General features: G+C 40.7%; 1 protein-coding gene across 1 annotated transcript in view; it reads left to right on the top strand.

The window, feature by feature from the left end:
- Positions 1-21243, top strand: part of ST18 (ST18 C2H2C-type zinc finger transcription factor) — a 116113-nt gene that overhangs the window by 85309 nt on the left and 9561 nt on the right. Inside the window, 8 exon segments of the mRNA XM_030553082.1 lie at positions 1862-1880; positions 1883-2103; positions 10407-10425; positions 10428-10521; positions 15171-15233; positions 16023-16091; positions 20075-20137; positions 20246-20326. Of these exon segments, the coding sequence (XP_030408942.1) occupies positions 1862-1880; positions 1883-2103; positions 10407-10425; positions 10428-10521; positions 15171-15233; positions 16023-16091; positions 20075-20137; positions 20246-20326 (629 nt within the window).

Genomic DNA, 21243 nt, shown 5'->3' with positions numbered 1-21243 from the left:
CATTACTGCTGCTGGTACCATGATTTGAAATAGATCACAATGTGTAAGTCACCCTGTAGTTAAATGCACATTGCGATTTCATTTATTCTTTGAAAATGTGCCACAGAAGGATTAGTATACGGCTACCTGGATGGTGCCTGTGCCCAATCTGAGTCCAGCCAGGGTGGCCTATCATACCATCAACACTGAAGCAGAACTCCACATTGCTTTGTATTGGATTGTAAGCTCTTTGAGGACATGATTGTCTCTTACTATGGTTATACTATGGTTATACAGTACCTAGCACATTTGGGCCCCAAGCCCTAACTGGGGCCTCTGGACCCTTCTGCAATACAAATAATAAAACAATAGCAATGGGAACATATAGTGTTAACTGCAGACATCTTTGTACTTACTGCCTGATAAGTCATCTTTACTCTGATGTCAGCCCATAACCCTAAAGCCTGTTAAGACTGGACAATCTATGCAATAAGGATGCACAGGTCTCTGCTCTTCCAGAGACCAGAAAGTCATACATACTCACAGCCTGAAACCAGATTCTCATTCCATGGTCCCATTTGACTAATAACTGTGAGCTGTGGCAGAAGGTGACTCTTCTGATATTCCCCCATCCACGCACATATAACGTTGTTCCTTGATTTGAGAGCTGCCCTTTTGCGCCACCTCATGGCTTTTCTAACCACGCAGAAGGGATGGGGATGCCAAGAGGCAGTGGAAACTTCACAAACAAGTGACAGGGAGATGGTTTGCAATTTCTTAAATGAGGTTGTAGACAGGCCAGGTGTGTGGGTGATGTGTTTTCAGAGGTGAGAAACCCAACAGGCAGGGGGAGAGCTGGATTGTTACTTCAGATACTGACAAAACCTAGGGACAGCCCTGCCCAAATAATATAGTACATAGGATGTATATTTGTAACCTTTTTACTGAGTCCAACTGTAAGGACCCAATTGCCAGACCAAGAATTCTGTCTTATATTCCACTTTAAGGGCAGCTGTGGAAGGAGAGGGGGAGGGAACAAGGAGCTTTACCTTCCCTATGCTCGTAAGAGAGGCAGTAGCAGCCCTGCTGCCAGGTCTCACGATGACATAAGGAGAGAGGGAGGGGCAAGGATGAGGCCTACCATAGGATACACACATGTACCAGCCAGCAGAAACATCCCATTGAAGAGGAAAGTGTATGCTATATGCTGGAGATCTCTGAGAGGAATCGTACATGGTGCCTTCTGGAACACTCCCTATGCCGGTGTGGCTCTACCCTGCTCCTATTGCAGGTCTGTGCCTTAATGGCACAATCTGGCACTTGTTTTGTAGTAAATCTTTTTAAATGTGCTTTCCAAGTCAAATTCTGCTTAAGGCAATATGTTATTCTCCTTCATCTGTTTTAGCACATTTCCGCCCCCCATGTTACAGATGTTGTAATATTTCTGGGGTGTGAGGGAGGAGATGGTGGAAATGTAATAATAATGCTGTTGATGAACTAAGCAGTGCATTAATGCTTTAACTGTGAATGGAGGTCATAGTTCTCTCTAAGAGTAAAAAGATCAAGAAGATTTAAAGCTAAACTTTTTTTAAATAAACTCAGATTTAGCATGTATAGTTTACATTTTAGAAGCATCTTATTTAAATGCTACTTACCTGTGTTTAAGCTCAGAAGCCTGCAGAGCATTACTGAGGTTACACTTAAGTCTGCCTAAGAATTAAACATTAACTGATGTAAATCCAAAAAGCTGGTTTTAGACCAGATAAATTTAAATAAAAGCATGCATAAATTTACCAGTTATCTTAAAAGCACCACATGGCTATGTTGCAGCCTCAAAACTGTGCATTGTCTTAACATTTCTCTATTTCCTGTTATATATCAGGGAGCTGAGATAGAAGTGGATGAAATGGCACTCTGGATTTGAGCATGAAAAAGAACCGAAACCAGGACAAGGTTATGCCTCTAACTTCTTCCCAACGCAGCTCTTCCCACCCTTCCTCTTCTCCCTTCAAACAGCAGCATTCTGGTAATGCGGCCTTCTACCAGGCTCTCTGTGAACAGGAGGGCTGGGACATGCCAATCAACTATAGCAAGACACATGGCAGGAAAGAGGAAGAGAAAGAGGTATCGTTTCAGCTTTTCAGTTAGAGCCATTGAAGAACTGACACTAAAGCCCTCTGTTTCAAAAGTGGCCTCTAATCTTGGGTGCTTGAATGCCCAGCTTGAGACATCCTGGCCTCCATATTCAAAAGTGATGACTAATTTGGAGTACCCAGTTTGATACATCTTAACGAAGACTGATTTGCAGAATGTGGGCGCTCAGCAGTTTGTGAAAATCAGGCCAATTTTAATGGTGTCTCAAATAGAGCACATAAAATCATTAGTCACTTTTGAAAATCTTGGCCCTAAGGCCTTACTTTTAGAACTACTGGGCACTTGTAAAGCAACTCTTCATTTTAACTGGAATAATGGGGCATGCAAGTCTCTCAACCTGTGTAACCTAAGGTATACAAAATTAGAACCCATTTTTGAAAATGTATCCCTACTCTCCAGTGTCTGGAGGGTCATTACCTAACTGAAGTATATTTTTCTCTTTTTAAAAATGTCCAAGTAACCTTATAATTTTGAAGCGCAATGTAATTCTTCCAAGCAACTTTATTATTTTGTGCATTCCAGACATCTCTGTGTTTGGGTATGTATAAATACAGGCATGAAATCCTACAATAATTTTTCACTGGTACAAAGTATTATCATTTCTTTGACACATTTCAGGTATGCATTGCTCACATCATCCTATTGCAAGTCTTGCAGGGTCCAAAGATTAAAATTCCAGAAATGCACACTCCCCAATAGATTGATGGAATTAGTGAACATCAATTGAAATAAATAGCCCCAAAATACAAAAACCTAAATAAATCACCCAAAACTAACTCTCAGGATGAGTACAGGCAGCTGCCATGACAAGACTCCACAAGACAAGCTGCCAGGTGTTAGCTGGTCATGGTAGCTGTCGTGTCCAGGAGAGCCAAGTGCTGATAATTTTCTTGCTTTATGTCTTTGTTTTGCCCCTTTTGTGTATTTTTTATTGACTGCTGACAGCATAGCGTCCTTTGGTTTTCTTATTTCTTTTTTTGGCTGCATGTTTCTTCTGAACTTATCTACCAGAATAGGGTGCAGAGAAGGTTTGGTTGGATTTGTTATCATAGTGAAGAATATGCATAGGCAGCTAACTAAATGAAATCTTGGTAATGGACGAGATAGGCCTGAGTTGCAGAGTTCTGTTCCAGCCCCAAAGTTCCCCATAGTTCAGATCTGGCAATTTGTTCAGGGTCAATATATATATTTGCATGAAGTAGAAAAGTAGCACTTTAGCATTGTAGTTATTATAGAAGTGGGTTTTTTTCTGAATTATCACTGGTGAACTTTAATAAAGTAACATATTGAACAAGGATAGATCTACCTAGAGCTGAGGATGGGGACTCACCTCTAGTATTTCAAAATGCCTGGGAAAAAAGGGGTATCAGTCATGTGAATAGAAAACTCTCAGGATGGGTGCACAGGGCCACCCAGAGGATTCAGGGGGCTTGAGGCAAAGCAATTTCAGGGGCCCCTTCCATAAAAAAAAAGTTGAAATACTATAGAATACTATATTGCACCACTTGCTCCCTCCCCTTCCCGGAGAAGCCCTGGGAAAAATAAACATTTAAAAACCTTCTGCATCTTGGCACAAACCCAGTTTTGAGAAAACTTCTTTTCAAGTGACCTTTACAAGGTATCACTGGTTCTCAGCATCAGCTAATCCTAAAAGGCACTAAAGCTCATTAAAAGGATTGAGCAAATATTTTCCATCAAAACTTTTTTTGGATCGAAAACTAGGGGTTTTTAAAAAGCAGGAAAAAAACACGGACAATGTCTGCTTTCCTTCAAAATTTGTTGTGGTTTTTTAATTGAAAAGCTGAAATTAGTCTGCCAAAACCTGAACATGGTTTGGGGTTTCAGAAGTGTGTGGCCAAATATTTGCTGCTTGCTGTGTTTGTTTAAAGAAACAATAAAAAAAATCTGCTTTAAAAAAAAAAATCCAAAACTTTTGAACCACCTCAGCTTGTGACCAAATGCCTGAGCCCATCCAGTCAGAGATTTTTCCAGGTTTCTGATACTCTGCTGGCTTCCTTGACTCATATCTGTCTCCATAACTTGGTTCATTTAGCTTAGAACATAAGAATGGCCATACTGGGTCAGACCAAAGGTCCATCCAGTTCAGTATCCTGTCTACCGACAGTGGCCAATGCCAAGTGCCCCAGAGGGAGTGAACCTAACACGTAATGATCAAGTGATCTCTCTCCTGCCATCCATCTCCACCCTCTGACAACAGAAGCTAGGGACACCATTCCTTACCCATCCTGACTTAACCTCCATGAATGTATCTGTTTCCTAGAGACTGGCTCCACGGGTCCCTCACAAACTGGAGAGGGTTACTGTGGGTTTGTCTTTAGTATATCTTATGTACGTACTCCACAAACTGAGCATTTGAGGTTGTTCCAGAATATGGGATTAGCCTATATTGTGAAAACTGAAATGCTCAAAATAGCACATGCATATGAATGGACACAGGGTGCTAAAATTAAATTAACCCAGGGGTTCTCAAACTGGGGGTCAGGACCCCTCAGGGGTCACAAGGTTATTACTGGGGGTCGCCAGCTGTCAGCCTCCACCTCAATGTCTGCTTTGCCTCCAGCATTTATAATAGTGTTAAATATATAAAAAGTGTTTTTAATTTATAAGGGGCGGTCACACTCAGAGATTTGCATGTGAAAGGGGTCACCAGTACAAAAGTTTGAGAACCACTGAATTAACCCCTCTGGAGCCTTGGGGAATGCAGGGGATGGAATGGGGCGTCTCCCTTAGTAGGACTGGGAAGGAGGTAGGTGTGTAGGATATTGTTCTTCTCATGTGACCTCTCCCCCATGGACAAGATAACAGCTTGGCTCTTTGTGTTAAATAGCTGTCTGCAAGCCTTAAACTGCTGAATGAGCTTTAGGATAGGGAAGGCTGTGCCTCCCCAAACAGCCTGGCCCTGCACCCTATCCAATCCCCACACTTCCTGCCCCCCAACTGTTCCCCTCAGAATCCCTGACCCATCCTGCTCCTTGTGCCCGCACTGCTCCCCCCAAGGCCCCCACCCCAACCACCACCCCAGGACCCCACCCCCCACCAACCCCCCCATTCCCTGTCCCCTGACTGCCCCGACCCCTATTCCCCCCCACACCACTGAGTCCTGATAAACCCCCCGAATGCCCATGATCCAACCCCCATTTCCCGTTCCCTGACCACCCCCAGAACCTCTGCCCCGCCCTGTGCCCTGACTGTCCCCTGGGACTACCTGCCCCTTAGCCAACCCCCCCCCCCGGCCCCTTGCCATGCTGCTTACCACTGCCTCCCCCCTTTCCTGGAGCCGCATCCAGGAGCGGCCCTGGACAGTGGCTGCAGTGGCGTGACTCCAGTGGGGCCTGGAGCTCGCAGCCCCGCCCCCTTACCACATGGCTCCAAGCGAGGCAGAGCTCAGGCCCCGCCCGAGCCACTCCGCTTTAGCTTTGTCCAGGGCTGCTCCTGTACGCGTTCCACTGAGGTGCCGAAGGATGGGGGAAGGTGGAGGTGGGGATGGGGATGGAGCATTTTCTTGTGGGCCCCCGTGTGCCCAGGGCAAATTGCCCACTTGCCCCACCTCTGGGCAGCCCTGTGGGTGCAGGCAGTTGCCATGATGAGACTCCACAAGACAGGCTGCCAAGTATTAGGTGGTCTTATGGTAGCTGTCGTGTCCTGGAGAGCTAAGTGCTGTGATCCCCCTGTGCTGATCTGTAACCCAGAGTTAAGCGTCTAGAATAACAATTTTCACTGAGAAAAGACAGACAGTGGCTGGAAAGTGGTTTAAATTATGTAGTGAGTAAGAGGACCAGATTCTTCCCTGCAATATGGCCCCTTTGTGCTGCACTGCCAGTAAGTATATCCAGCCTTGAGAAAATAATCCCACTGCCAGGAATCCACTGGTATGCAGACCTGGCAAAGAGCTGTCATGCACTCCTCCTCCCTGCTGCCAGCGTAGCATAGAATAGGCATCATGGCTAGAGGAAAGAGGGCACGGAAGAACACCCCTATGCCATGCTGTTCCCCTACTTCAGTTTTGGCCCCAGGCACTGCATAAACAGCATCAGTGACATCACTGAGGAGGCCACAAAGTTGAGTATACGCCATCTTTGCACCCCAACACCTCAATGGACTCCATTGTGTGCAATTTGTCCCTAATCAGGGATCTGGCCCAAGACCTTTGCTCTGAGCACTTCTGCTCCCAGAGAACATTGACTGTCCATGGTCTCAGGGCCAATGGTTTCTGTTTTGCAAGTAGAAGCCTGGCAGTTATCCCCATGCAAAGCAAATGAATGATAATATCTATTCTAATTCATTGTTATCTGGTTCATATGCACAACAGGTTGCTTAATTTTGGTGGTAATTTCCAGAAAATATTGTCTTCTCTCTCTTAGTGAAATAGCCTGTCCAGATGCCCCCTAAAAAAAAAAATTCTGAATTTGGAAAAAGCTCAACATCTCTCTAAAAAATAAAGCACTGAGAAATAACCAGAGCTGTCAATTTAGTTCAATGTCAGTTCTCCAAAGATTTCAGGGCTTAAAAATGTTAAAGTGCCAGATGCTATTATTGTTATTCATGTTACCATTATGTTCTGGTCTTTGCTGAAATCAATATAAACTTCCATCTGTACATTAATGGAATTTCATTGCTTGCTTGCTTTCTTTTGTGCCCGTGCATGAATACACAAACGCACTCTTTGTAGAAAATGGACCTCTGGTTCTGATTTTTAGAATTCTAATAACATTTCATTCTAACTCTACTGTCTAGAAATTGTACTCTGCACTTAATTAGCTGAGTTAAGTATCCACCAATTCTCTGTTACCATAAGTTAAAAAAAAAGGGAGATGGATGATGGAGGGGAGTTTCTTTGACCATTCTTAAGGATTTATGTCACAGTAAATATGAAATCCAATAGAGGAAGTGCACAGCCCAGGTACCTGGTCTACATGTCAGCACTGTATGTGTGAAGCCAAGGAAAGAATTATCCGCTCCAACTTGCTGTAGTAGCTTGCAGCTGCTAATGCTGGGTATGGGCAGGACTGGCTAGTCAGGGGCCAATGGACAGCCCATACATGAGTTTATTGCCAGAGGATCTGCATGGTCAGGGACCAGCTGGCATGAACATAGCCCAACCTCCTCCAACCTCCCCTGGCATGCAAGAAACTTCAGTTTCTTTCTGCATGGCCCCTTTGCATCATGCCTCCCTTCTAGTTGATACTGCAATTTTTACTTTCCCACCACCCAGGATTTCGGCCTGCTTGAATAATAACAGTATCCCCCAAACTATTAAGGGAAATATTGTTTAATGTTTGTCTCTGCCTTTCTTCAGAAATATACTAGAGGATATCAACAGGAAAAATCCCCTTAATCTCAGTTAGCATCTTTTTCATGCTATGTGCTTCCCTTTAAAAACATATCTTTCTTTTGCAAAGAATCTGAGACAAAAGTTTATTTACAGTGGAATTAAGATTGTAAGAAAGTACCTGTTAATATAAAAGAGTATGATTACATTATTGCAAGCAGGGAATTTATAGTTAACATTTGAAACCCAAATGTTTGAAAGTCAAAACATTCAAACCAGAGGCCGGCACTAGGCATAAGCAGACTAAGCAATTGCTTAGGGTCCCAAGCAGCTCAATGGGGCCCTCTATAACTTGCAAGCAATATCTAATGAATTTATGTGCTGGGTGTATCTCTGTCTCTGTCTCTGTGTCACACACACACCACACCCCACACACACACACACACCACACACACACCACACCCCACAAACAACCCAGGTATCTTGATACTGGGGCCACTTGATATAAAGAATAAATCCCTTTGATGGAAACATTAATAGGTCCCTTATCTTCTATGTGAGTCAGCCACTAGAAGGCAACATAAAAACACGCATAAAAGGGCAATCCGCCTGGAGTAGGAAAATGGGGACATTAATCCTGGCTTGTGAGGTTATTTGGGGTCTCTGGCCCTTGTTGCAGGATGCAGGGAGGTACCAGTCTCTAGTTTCTGATTAATGATGGATTAATGATGGATTAACTCTTCATAGGCAGTTACAGTGCTGAGGTTCCTCTCTGATAGTAGGGGTCAACAGTTAGCACTTGAAAGTACATAAGGACGGGTGGTCAGAGTAAAGGGCAGAGATCAAGGTGATGGAGAAATATTGACCCCTTTGAAATCAATGGCAAAACTCTGATTTTTAGCCTTTGGAACAAAATTTTTTAAAATTTCCTGATTTTCAAATGCTGCTTTTTAACATTAACTCCAAATTGTATTTACTTTCACAGGTGTAGGTTTTTATATTTACTTTTTAGTAATGTTTTAAATTAATAAATATTTATGTTATATTAATATTAATTGAAGTAAAGTAAAGTAATAGATAGTTACACCTTTGGCTTTTTTTAAGGTTGTCTTTATCTGAATTTTCCTTTAAAACAAAATCCTAAAAGCCTAAAATATTAGTGAATTTCCTCCATTTAAAAGTATTAATAATTACCATGAAAAAACTGTAGAAAAAAATGAAGAAAAATATTTGTACTCTCTATGTTAGTTTTAGTAGCATGTGAGATGATTCCCAAACAATCTAACCTCACAAATGCAGTTGTAAAAATAGCAGTAATTGATTTATCAATAATATGACGAGGTTTATATGTGTGTATATATGTATGAGTTATAGTAGGCAATAAACAGCCAACACCTGAAAGCAGAGAAGGAAGTAATCTAAAGGAACCAGCTACAGACTGGCATAGGTGAGCTGCCAGAACTGAGGAGCATATGGAAGCTTCATCAGAATCAACACCCCCACTAGGCAGAAGTTACAGGTGCTGGAATAGGGATGCAGTCACTCCCCCTGGTTTGAAGTGTTTCCATTAAGTACAGGGTTTACAGTTTATTGACTGGGCTCTCAGTACTCCCTTATCAAATTGTTCAAGCACCCTGCAGAAGCTCCATTTGCAGTCCACATTCACCCCAGTTCTGTTGCTCTCTTCACTCTGTGCTTATCAGCTTCACATAAGTACATGTCTCTGTGGTTCTCTCCAGCCCTGGAGATCCTCTAAGTGCCACAATTCCCCAGCCCTGGTCCTGGAGAGCTTGTCAGCTGTACAATGTCGGAAGCACCTACAGTACTAGGGAGCTTTGCAGGACCAAAGTGCTTCTTGTCCCAACCTTAGGCAGCCATCTCTGGTCCTATTAAGCCTTTTCTGCAAAGCCTATTTATCTAGGTCTTCTTTGCTCCAGTGGCGTTTATAAACTGGCATGAATCCCAGCTGGGAATTCTACAGACTTTATAGTTCTGTCAGGGACTCTGGAGATTTCTCAAAGGTTTACGTGTTCAGAATGAATCCCACCAAAATGAACCACTTAACCTTCCAAAAAAATTTCAAAGCCACTAGTTCTCAGTGAGAACAAAACAATCTGAACTTTCTAGACCAAGCCTTTTTGAAGCAGTGACATTCTAAAAACAGAAGTCTTCAGAAAGTCAAACTGTAATATTCAATATTTCAGATTTCCAAAATGTTTTTCAATGGAGTGACTACTATGTCTCCATATATGCATTAAACAGCAAAAACAACAGATGGTAACATTTAAATTTTTATCTACAAATGAACAGGCCAGGTTAGAACTGAAGACCCATCCTACGATTCTGCTAGAAAATTGCAAAGAACATTTGTGATTTTTTTCATAATAAGACTCTAATATTTGGATAAGATTAAAATATCACCTCATGCTACACTCTTAGGGAGTTTTGCATTTACATCTCCTAGACTTGCATCTTATGATTTATTTGTTTATGATACAATCATATTTATTTGTATAGCATACAGTAGCACAGCGATTACTTGCAGAAGAAAACAAGCAAAATCCCCCCTTGCAAACTATAGGTTCTGTAACTCAAAATGTTCAATAACTTTCAGGACAAGGGCTGTATTTTCACCTTCTTTTCTCTGTAGATTTTTCTTTCATTAGCATTATCATTTTCCAAATATAAACCCTGTTTTACTCAGCATACAGATTTCAAGACCTCGTGTGGCTTCTAGATCTCTAGGAATTATTTCACAAATAAATAATTGCAGACAGTAAACATCTATCCCTTAATGTCTGAAAATATAGTGCATTAATCTTTTATCATATCTCCATCACTGCTGAAAGCTTAGATAATTTGCCTGTATGTTCTTCAAGAGGTTCCTTCCCCTCCCCACCCCCAAAAAAACAAAAGATTGGTTGAATATAAAAAGACAGGGAAGAGAGAAAACCTGTTGTGACATTCTTATCTGATATTTCAGAAAGATCCATTGAGCTCCCCAGAAACCTGGAGGAAAAAAAGTATCCACGAGATGTCTCCATACCAAGTCCAAAACCCAAGCTCCATCCGAGAGATCTCAAGAAGGAACTCATCACGTGAGTCACAAAAATGTCTCGTTTTCCTTTCTCCTCCTCTGTGGAGACAAAAGACACTAAGAACAGTAGAATGTCTGTGAGTCGGCTGCTTTGGAGGAGCTGTGCAGGGGAATTCTGCACCTGCTGCTTCCTACACAAGAATGTTCCATTGTGGCCCTCTTGGGCTGGGCAGCAGTGAGGTTTATAATCAAGGCAAGTCAGGAAAGGACTGTCGGCCTGGATGAAGAATTCATGACTATACTTAGATTTACTGTCTAACCCCACCACTCATGCACAGAGGTAATAAAATGGCAGCAGCCACTACTACACACGCGGATTGTAGTAATGATTGCAGAGTAGCTGTTCTGAGACTCCTATTACTGTTCTGGAAAACAGATTTTATTCCCCTCTGTCCTCCATGGAGATCCCCTGCAGTGATTTTGTGTAGGAATCCCGGGCATAGCTCTAGGATTTAAAAGAAGCAGAGCTGATAAAAAAATATGGACCATAAAGACAAACAACTCACTAAGGACTCAATCCTGCCTGTCTGCAGGGAACCATATGCAAACTCAGAAAAGATTTAGCTATAATAGCTAAAGACAATTAAGGCAGGAGAGGTTACCACACATACTGCACAATGATGTCCATGTCAGAATGGCATGTAGATGTCACCATGAGTGTAGTTCTAAGATGCAGGCTGCCCTTCTATAAGATAATGGAAAATCAGCAGTCATATCCATACATTACATTATATGTGCATATTACCAGATGATCCCAGAGTTCTCAAGCAGGAAGATGAGCAAAAACAGCTTCAGATGAGTTTAGTTCAAGGACTAAATCAAGAGTCACAAATTCCTTTGTATGAGAATAATACAGACTGAGGATAAATTCAAGATGATTTAGATTAAAGGATCATTCCTAAAAGAAACCTCAGCTGTTCCTTTACAATAAATAACAGGAGTTCATGCCTGTTTAAATGCTGGTGCTGAATGTAAGACAAGTAAGAGTGACTGTAAAAAAAAATCCATTGAGCAGCATCATCCCCAGGTACATTCCATGTGCTCCAGATGTTGAACAACTTAATGTGCTTGATGGACAAAGTGTTTTAAGGCCATTGCTCAAAATAGGAAAAAACAGTTTCTGCCTTGTACATTACATAATAATTAACTGTCTGCTCTATCCAGATCCCCAATATACAGAGCATGATTCTCTTCTCGCTTACACTGCTGTAACTCAGTAGAAGCCCCACTGAAGCCTGTGAAGTTACAACAGTGTAAAACTTGTGTGAGTGGAGAATCAGGCCCACGGTCTCCTTCATTTTTTGCAAGATGGTCTGTGTCCTAGAGCTCAACCCACAAATGAATGTGGGGTGTCTGCCTCAGAGTCATTTCTGCATGTCCTTGTTGTCAGCATTTGTTATGCAGTAACAGCAGGCTCAGCTCTATACTGAACGTAGATGAAGAAACAGTCCTTGTTCAAGGTGTTTATAGTAAACAGACTGTTCCCTTACTTGCACAATCTGAACTATAATATGTCTCACTTCCTTTTAAAAAACATAGATTTAAAGTAGGAAAACGAAGCAGCTTTTGAGCATTAACACAGACTGGACCATTTTGTTATCTGATAAAGCAACACAGTTGTGGAAACATATAGAATAACACAGCAGAGTCACTTGGCACCTACTTTTTAAAAACAATAAAAACCAAAACCAACTGTGACTTATACAGATTTATCTCAAGTGGCAGGGAAGAAAGCAGTGTATGTTCTGATTAAGAAAGTTAATTAATAACTTCATTTTATAAGAATTAGATCTGAGACCTTTCAAACAGGCAGATTATTTAAAACAATTGAATGGAGGTCATGTTATTCACTAGTCTGTTTACACGTGCAATGCCAGTAGCCAGTTGGCATGCACAGGCCAAGATTTTCAGAAATGACTAATGATTTTGGGTATCCAGCTTGAGAATCCCTAGAGGGGCCTTGTTTTCAGAAAAAGCTGATTATCCACCTTCTGAAAATTAGGCCCTTTTCAACTGTCTCTGTTTGGAGACCCAAGACCACTAATCATGTCTTAAAATCCTGGCCATGCTCCTTGAAAAATCTTTGGATTCACATCAAAACATTGTCAACATCTAAAACATTTTTTTGACATTCATAGACTGCTCTGTCTCTAATTTAATATTCACCTGGGACTCAGTATACATATTTCATTTCTGTTTTCCCCTCTATCTCCCAACCCTGGTAGGCGCCTCAAGACAAAAGCAGTCTGCACCACTTAGTGATGATAGTTCATAGCACATCACTGCAGACTCATTCACAGCTGAACTCCATGACATCAACCCTTGTCCTGCTATTTGCTTTGCAGACTCAGTGGCACTGAGTCAGTGAGACTCAATCTCTGTCTCTGGAAATTACGTTTCCTAGGGGAAAACTCTGTAGAGTGAGTCTTTCACCTCTGGTAGTGCAATCTGCATATTGGCTGCTCACCATATTGTATCTGCAATTGCAGTTCATGACCTAAATGGCCTCAGGCTTGAGTTTATTCTGTCTCTTTTAAAACAACGACAAAAAACGGTTGTGAATTTATTAAAAACATTAATGTCTTTCCTTCTGTGATGTTTATTTCTTTGTGATATGGGCTGATTTCCAGATGTTGATAAAAACATTTTTCTTCTTTTCATAATAACTGGGTGTCCTTTCTTCACCTTATTATCAGATTACTTACAACAATTGCATCCAATTTTAACATGTACGCAGTAGATACACTACACACAGAGTGGCAGTGTATAGCTAAAGTGCACCTGCCCAGACAATGAAACAAGAAACATTTTTAATACATTGGATGAAGAATCCATAGATGATACTGGGGACAGACAGTATGTACTGTGTGCCCACTGAGCCTAGAACATACTGAGCATGTCAGTACAAGTGGCTCCATCATGAGGAAGTTCTTATAATGACATAGGCTCTTAAAAAAAATATCTATACAAAGAGGATGATTTCCAACAACCCCAGTGGGCCATTCCAGCAACTTGGAATAGCCGGGTCATAGAAACATCCTGGCCATACCCATCCTGCAAGAGGTGATGTAGAGCCAGCTACACTGATTGTGCCTACTGGGGACTCCTCTACACTGGAGAACTCTGACAGAGTCCATCTGGCTGGTTTGAGACCCTGAATGAGTCAATATAAAGGGTTCAGAGAACAACAATGAATAAGCCCCTCAAAGCCTGATTTTCAGGTATATCAAAGACCCTTTATACAACTCCAACATCATAAAGAGCCTTACAACGTGCGTACACGTAATTCATCCCTGCTCCTATCCTTTCTGCTTTACACTGCTAGAGCAGTATATAGGGACTTAAGTGTGAATGAGAATCAGACCTCAATGAGTAAGGCCTGGTCTACATTACATGGGTAGGTCAACATAAGCTGCCTTGCATCAACCTAGATGTGGAAGTGTCTTCACATAAATTAGGCTCCTGCTGACATAAGTACCTCTTTATTCTGATTTAGTAACACCATCTCCCCAGGCGGCACAGAGTCACAGTCGATGTAATTATGTCAATGCAGTGTCAGTGTAAATACTACGTTGCTTATGTTGATTATTACTGGCCTCCAGGACCAATCCCATAATGCCCCACACTGACAATGCAATCAATACAAGCACGCCGATGCAAGGAGCAAAATGTGCATGCACACAAGCGATTTAATAACAAAGATAGCTGTATGCCAACGTAAGTTAGGTCGATATCATTTTGTAGTGTAGACATAGCCTAAATCAGACTTATTTTACTACTTTGGAGCAATTTTTTAGTGCTTTGCCACTTACACTCACTTTACACTAATCTTGTAATTTATGATCCCTTCACTAGGGCCATCAGCAAGAATTGAACTCAAGATGTGGCATTGCAGCACACACCTATACGATTTGAGCTAAGGAAATAAGTCAGTTAGCTGGTAGAAGCCCGTGGGATGTTAGTGGAGACATGGCACAATTTTGCCAGTGAACTACATGTACACCATCATTTTTGTTATTGCTGAATAGAACCCAGAAGCTTCCTGGGGAATTGAACCTGTTCACTCCAGGCTGCAGTTGGATGAATGGTCAGTTGCGTCTGTCCTGGAAGTCACAATGACACCTAATTCCATTACTGGAAGTCTTTAACTCAAGACCAAATACTTTTCTAAAAGATATGTTCTAGCTCAGCCAGAAGTTATGGGCATAATGCAGGCATTGCTGGCAGAGGTTCTATGGCCTATTGTTATGCAGGAAGTCAGACTTAGATGTTCATAATGGTACTTGCTGACCTTAAAATCTATGAATTGTCATAAAAAATAGCTGGCAGTAATGAAATACCCAGACTGCACCATGATCTGTGGTAATTGCAAAATCTATACAAAACATACGGTGGTTTCAGCTAACCCAGAAATACATAAAATTGTTTTGATCACACGAGTTATGAAACTTTACACAATTGTACTGTGTTCTAACCCACATACTTAGATCGAGAGTGGTACTGTCATGATGAAAACATTGATTTTAGATAATATCAAATCTAGTTGGTGTGAAGTTGGTATGTGGTAGGTTGTTGTTTAGCAGTGAGGAGTGAACTGTATTTACATAATTTGGAAACACTCTTAACTCTAAATGCACTTTCTATACTCAGCTGCCCAACTCCAGGATGTGATGGCAGTGGTCATGTAACAGGAAACTATGCATCACACCGCAGGTGAGAAATGACAAAAACTCATAACAGGAAGTAGAGTTGCTGTATGTACAGTCAGCTTCTAATATTTTTGTATATAACAATACTGGGCAATAATTTTCAGCCAATTAATGTACCCAGCAAACTCAGCCTTTGTTTTTTCATGTGGTATATCTCACAAGGTTTTTTAAGCTGATTACAAACAGTTCACTGTGATTATTTGTTATGCAAGCTGTATGGATTAGCTGAGATTGGTTAGATAAATCATATGGTACTGTTTGTGTGTCCTTAAGTGCATGAGTGTGCAAACACTACTGCCATGAATACAGATTTAAAAGTAGGTTTCCACAAACTTTAGTACATGTGCTTTGAAGTTCTCAAATTTGCAAATGCTTTTTGTGGGGTGCCCCCTATTTACTCTCTGGGCTGGGACAATGGTTCCATCTCCTGCCTTTCTGTTTGGGTGTAGGGAGGAAGCAGTCCTTGCCTTTCCCCAACAACGTGGACTACAGCTCTTTATGCTGGCAGTGCAAAAGAGTGGGAAAGCTCTTTGTACTCTAACCAGCTCCATGCATTTCTGCTTTGGGACCAGACAGAACCTGGTTCCGAGCAAATAACCTGCTCCGATCTAAAGAATGACTACCCTGAATTGTCTAGCTCTTGTTTGCCAACAGCAATTGTTTTTTCGTTTGTTTGTTTGTTTTGGGGGAAGAAAGGTCTGTTTCTATTCCACAATAAATAACGCTTTTCTAGAAAAATCATTTTCTGTTTTAGCATATTGAAGAAAACATGTTTCACATCTGTCTTCCTTAGTGTTTCCGGGTGCCCATTAGCCGACAAGACGTTAAAATCCCTTATGGCTGCCAACTCTCAGGAGCTTAAGTAAGTAATGACAATAGAAAAAAAGGCTTTGGTTTGGTGATGGCTGTTCATCTCATATTGGCATGTTTCCCAAATAATTGCAGCTATTTAATAGGTGAGAGAATTGATGTTTGTAAAATAAAGGCCAGTTCAACCCCTTGTCCCAAACGTGAAAACAAATTGAAATTAAAGCCTTTGAGAAAAGTTGGGCTCACTTTTCTTTGTTTTTCATGTTTTTGTACCTTTTCATATCCATACACTACCCCAAACCTGGTGCAGATACTCCCAATGTTGAAAGAGAGGCTGTACTGATGGTATTTCTGAACCAGCTGGAGCCAGGAAGTACCAAAGTCTTACAAAGAATCTGATCTCACAAAATACCCCGTCTGATTTCTAGATCAAAGGGGTTAGGATAAGTATTCAGACATCTGAAAACCAAAACAAGTCAAGCCTGCAAATCTTCAGTCTTCATCCTCCAGCACTAGATCGATACCTTCAGCTTAATTTCACTGAGGCAGCCGTCAAATCATATGAATCAGTGTTGCATATTTCTCACCACGAAATGACACAAAAGTGTTTTGCAGGCCCCAGTAGATAGGCAGATGTATAGGGCCTTAAGAAGACTTCAGTAATCTGCACAGCTGGCCATGGGAGTCAGGAGAGGGATTGGTGGCCAATCACCTAGTTAGTGGACAGCTTTTGTCAACAGAAGGGAGTGAAGTAAAAGGATGGTTGGTGCTTTTTAGCTACATCTACACTGCAAGCTAGGGGTGTGATTCCCCTGCTTGTAGTGTAGATGTAGCTTTTGACAGGTTTGCCGGCCCTCTTTTCTCTTTGCATCAGTAAATGGGGTCCTGCTGTATATGGCTTAGAACGTCAGGAGGGTTTGTGGGCCTGTACACCCTGCCCATAATTAGAGTCGCCCTCAGTCCAAATAGAGGAGAGTAAGTTCTGACGATGGTATGTTTACACTGCTTTAATGGCATTTCAAGTACAGGTGGCCAAATCCAGGTTTTAGTTCATGGTTTAGCTACAAAGTTTGTCAACTTCCCAAAACAAAACAATGACATTTCCAGTCATGATATTCAGGTAAAAAATATGTTGTGTGACCCTAGCCAAGGAAACCCTGCTCTCTAGGGACACATCAAAGGTGGTAGGAAAGGGCCAGCTATGTGGGCAAGAGGTGAAAGCTCTTCTCAGAGCATAGACATTACTGAGGTGCTGACACAGTGGCATGACATTTCAACTTTGGGGTCTGCTGAACTCACCTCCCCAACGTTTGGTTTGAATAAAGCTGGGGAAAAAGTGACAGAACAAAGATTTGTAAAAATCGTGCCAATTCCTAAATCGGTTGCTGATTCAGCACTTTTACTTGCTTTCCATGAACTCAGACCTGAATGGGTGGTCACACAAACAAAATAAATGGCTGTTCTGCATGCAAACCCACATAGTCACAGGTGAACAGTGACATTTGCATACCCACATAGATACTGTTTAACTAAGGCTTATAAAGTTTCAGTTGTGTAATAAGGAAAGAAAAGCAACAGCATGTGACCTGAGTTACTAACCACATGCTATGAATAACGAGTGAGTCATGGAAGACACAGTCAAAGTTCACAAACAGCCCATAAGCAGAAATTGGTTGCATGAGGTGTTCAGCGTCGAATTTCAAATAACCAGCAAAATAGTAAAACTCAAAATTTGTTCCCAGACCATTTGAAAAGAGAAAAAAGGTCCAGTAAAATTATTTGCTATATATAGATCATCCAGCTTCAGGTTTGATCAAACTAATTTCGCTCTATCCTATTTTAAATAAACTCCCATTTTAAAAAAGGTATATTTTTCTACAGCATTGTCTAGAAAAAAAATATATAGGAAGAAGGAAGGAGAAAAGAAACCCTAAACTTAGATCCTGAAAACACTTCTGCAACTGTGTAGCTATACTCACATCAGTATTTCCTTTTAGTTCACAGGGATTACATGAGTAAAAAACCTCATGGTGTGTTTACATTGCAAACGCTGATTGCAATGTAGCTATATCCTTAGATGCACAAGTATTTGTAAAATCAAACCCCCAGTGACCATTGTCCTAGTTTTATTTCACATAGTTATACAGATATATATGGCATCAAAAAGAACATATGCATATAATTTTACAATAACGTTCACATTTAATTTGCAATAATCAAGTTAAACTTTTGCCATCTATTTTGACTCACTAAGCCAGCAAGATACCTTTTCTGATTTTCAACTAATCTACAGTTTGCAGTGAAGGACAGATTTCAAAAGTGGTTACTTTAGTCAGATTGAAGACATTTAAAATTAGAGGCTTATTGGTACACAGAGTACTACACAAAAGGACTAGTACAGAATATCTTGCCTGGTGCCTGAGATAATAAAGGTTCACAAATTTTAAGGCCAGAAGGAACCATTATGATCATCGAGCTTAATTTCCCACATAACACAGCCATGGAATTTCACCCAGTAATTTCTGCATCGAGCCTATAATTTCTGTTTGAGCTATAGCATATCTTTTAGAAAGACAGCCAGTCTTATTTTATAAAGTTCAAGTGATGGAAAATCCACTATGTCCCTTGATCAGTTGTTCCTGTGATTAATTACCAATATAAGTTAGTTCTTTATCATTTCTTTAAACCAACTTGATCCCCCAACTATCATGGTTTAAATACTGATGCAGTAAAAAAATAGAATAATACACTTCTAAAAGGTACAACTGTACCCTTAAAAGAGAGATTACAGCTGTATATTTAGGTGTTTAGTACAGTATCCCAGTATGCCTGTACTTAGATCACCCAACCACAAGTAAGACATTGAGACATGTAGCGGGTTATTGAACAATGTGAATTTCCATAGTGGATCAGTACAAGGTTACTTGGCATAGCTGTTTCTGTAATTCTGATATTCTGGAAAAAACATAGTGTTCAAAGTCCCTTGGGGAGGCTTAGCTTTAGTACTCAAAACTGTACAAAACTGCACAAATACCTGGCACAGCATCTGAAGGTAAATGTTTTCCTTGTGCTGTTAGTGCTGCTTTGTACGCGTAGGTGTGTTTCTTCTTCCTGAATTTTTAAAAGGGAAACTTACAGCAAAAGAGAAAATCCCTTCAAATATGTACAAGATTAATTGTGAACCTAAATATCTGCCACTCAACCAGCAAGCGCCTGATCCAAAGCCCACTGTAGTCAATGAAGAGGCTCTCATTTATTTCAGTAGACTTTAGATCAGACCCACATGCATTTGCACAGCCAACATCTATTCAATCTGAGCACCAGTGAGAAAGTATGGTCATAACAGTAAGATACAGGTTTATTCCTTGCATTAGGATGCTGAAATATTTTGTTATCAAACTTTTAAATTTGAAGGCTTCTGTTTGCTGCATGCAAAAAAGCCCCTGAACTCTAAAATGGAATCAAGGCCCACTTGCCAAATAAAATACCCAGTTATATCCTATGTAAAACAGACGTGGTCTCCTTTCTGTGTACAGAGTTAAAAAACAAAAACTCCTGATTTCTTCTCCTGGCTATGATGTTGATTTTCCCTGTGACCTTTAGTGACATAACTTCTCAGCCTCAATTTCCCCTTCTATAAAATGGAGATTATATTGAAAAATGTGCCTGTCATTGTAAGTCTGACATCAAATAAACACATATCAGTTATTTCACAGAGAAGTCAACAAATAAAAGGCTATGTGTTTGTTTTTCCACAGTTGCTCTTTCATAAGAAAAGAAATATTTTGCTATGAAAACATTAACATATACCGTGCAAATCTGCAGTGCTGTGTTATACAATATATTTCAAGTTCCCTATTAAAAAAAAACAATTATAGAAGAAAACATGAAAGCAGTTTGCCTACTGGAAAAAAATATCAGCAAGAGCTGGTTGTGTTTGTTCAGCAAAAGCTCCACTGCTGTTTCTTCCACTGAAGACAGATTTGTCTGTTCCTTTTTAAAAAGTCATCTCTTTTGCTCTGTGCATTATATTAGGTGTCCCACACCTGGTTGTGATGGCTCTGGTCATGTGACTGGAAATTATGCTTCACATAGAAGGTAAGAATCATTCAATTGTTTGGGAGTGAAATGGAAATCAGTGAGTGTGGGAAATCATGGAACGTGTCAGCGGAACAAAATTGTTTTTCCTATGTGTACTTCTTTCAGCTTGTCTGGTTGCCCTCGTGCCAGGAAAGGTGGTGTCAAAGTTACTCCTACCAAGGAAGAAAAAGAAGACGCTGAACTTAAGTAAGTGCAGAAGCAAGGGTTTACCAGCCAAAAGGGAGAACAGGATGGTGCTTGGTACATCCCAAGAAATGTGCAAGTTATTCTTACATGTACATGGGCGTATCCTACTGTTAAAGCTAAAATAAAGGATATTTCCACAGTGAAACTGGTGGAACATTTCATTCTGGTCCTATCTGACACAAAGTGTGGCAAAATTTAGGAAAATTCACAGTCTAAAATTCACAACATTTTAGACTGTGGCAAAATCTTGCTATATTTGCTACAATAAACTCTAGCAGTGGTGAAATTTAAGCCTGGACCAATTAACAAATTCTTGCGAACATTCACCAAAATCTCATATATCACACTTGGAGACACAAAGGATGAAATCCATCTCTGTGCAGAGAGCTACCATAAGTCACACGTTAAGCCCTGAAAAAGTGGATTACTGGGATAGAAGTGGTACATAGGCCTTATGCCATTCCTCTTCTGTACAGGGGTAAAATTTCAACCAAAGCAAAAACTGATAACTCTCCACAAGTTCACTTTATTCCTAACTCGAGTATGTGTTCTGTGAAAATAAATAAATAAACAAGCAGCTGCCAAGGCATGTAGGACCAGTTCATTTACAACAAAGAACTTAGTTATTTCCTGTGCTGTTCTTAGTATTTAGTATTTCAGTTAGTGATTGTCTTTCAGACGTCTGGGATGTCATATGAAAGGCCCTAGGCATGTTCTCATTAATGCTGACAGAGCTCTGCAGAACTATCAGGTTTCACCTTGGCAAGTATTTGGAATATATTTGGAAAATAACAGTTTTCCACCTGCAGAAAACCACCTTTTGTTTTTTGCCAAAAATTTGAAGAGAGGACAAAAAATGTTGCCTCTTCACAAACCTGTTAAAATGTGATTTTTTTTCCCCCTCTGATGACAATTTT

This window comes from Gopherus evgoodei, chromosome 2, assembly GCF_007399415.2.
Source record: "Gopherus evgoodei ecotype Sinaloan lineage chromosome 2, rGopEvg1_v1.p, whole genome shotgun sequence".
In the NCBI taxonomy this organism is placed as follows: domain Eukaryota; kingdom Metazoa; phylum Chordata; order Testudines; family Testudinidae; genus Gopherus; species Gopherus evgoodei.
This window is presented reverse-complemented; position numbering and strand designations above follow the sequence as displayed.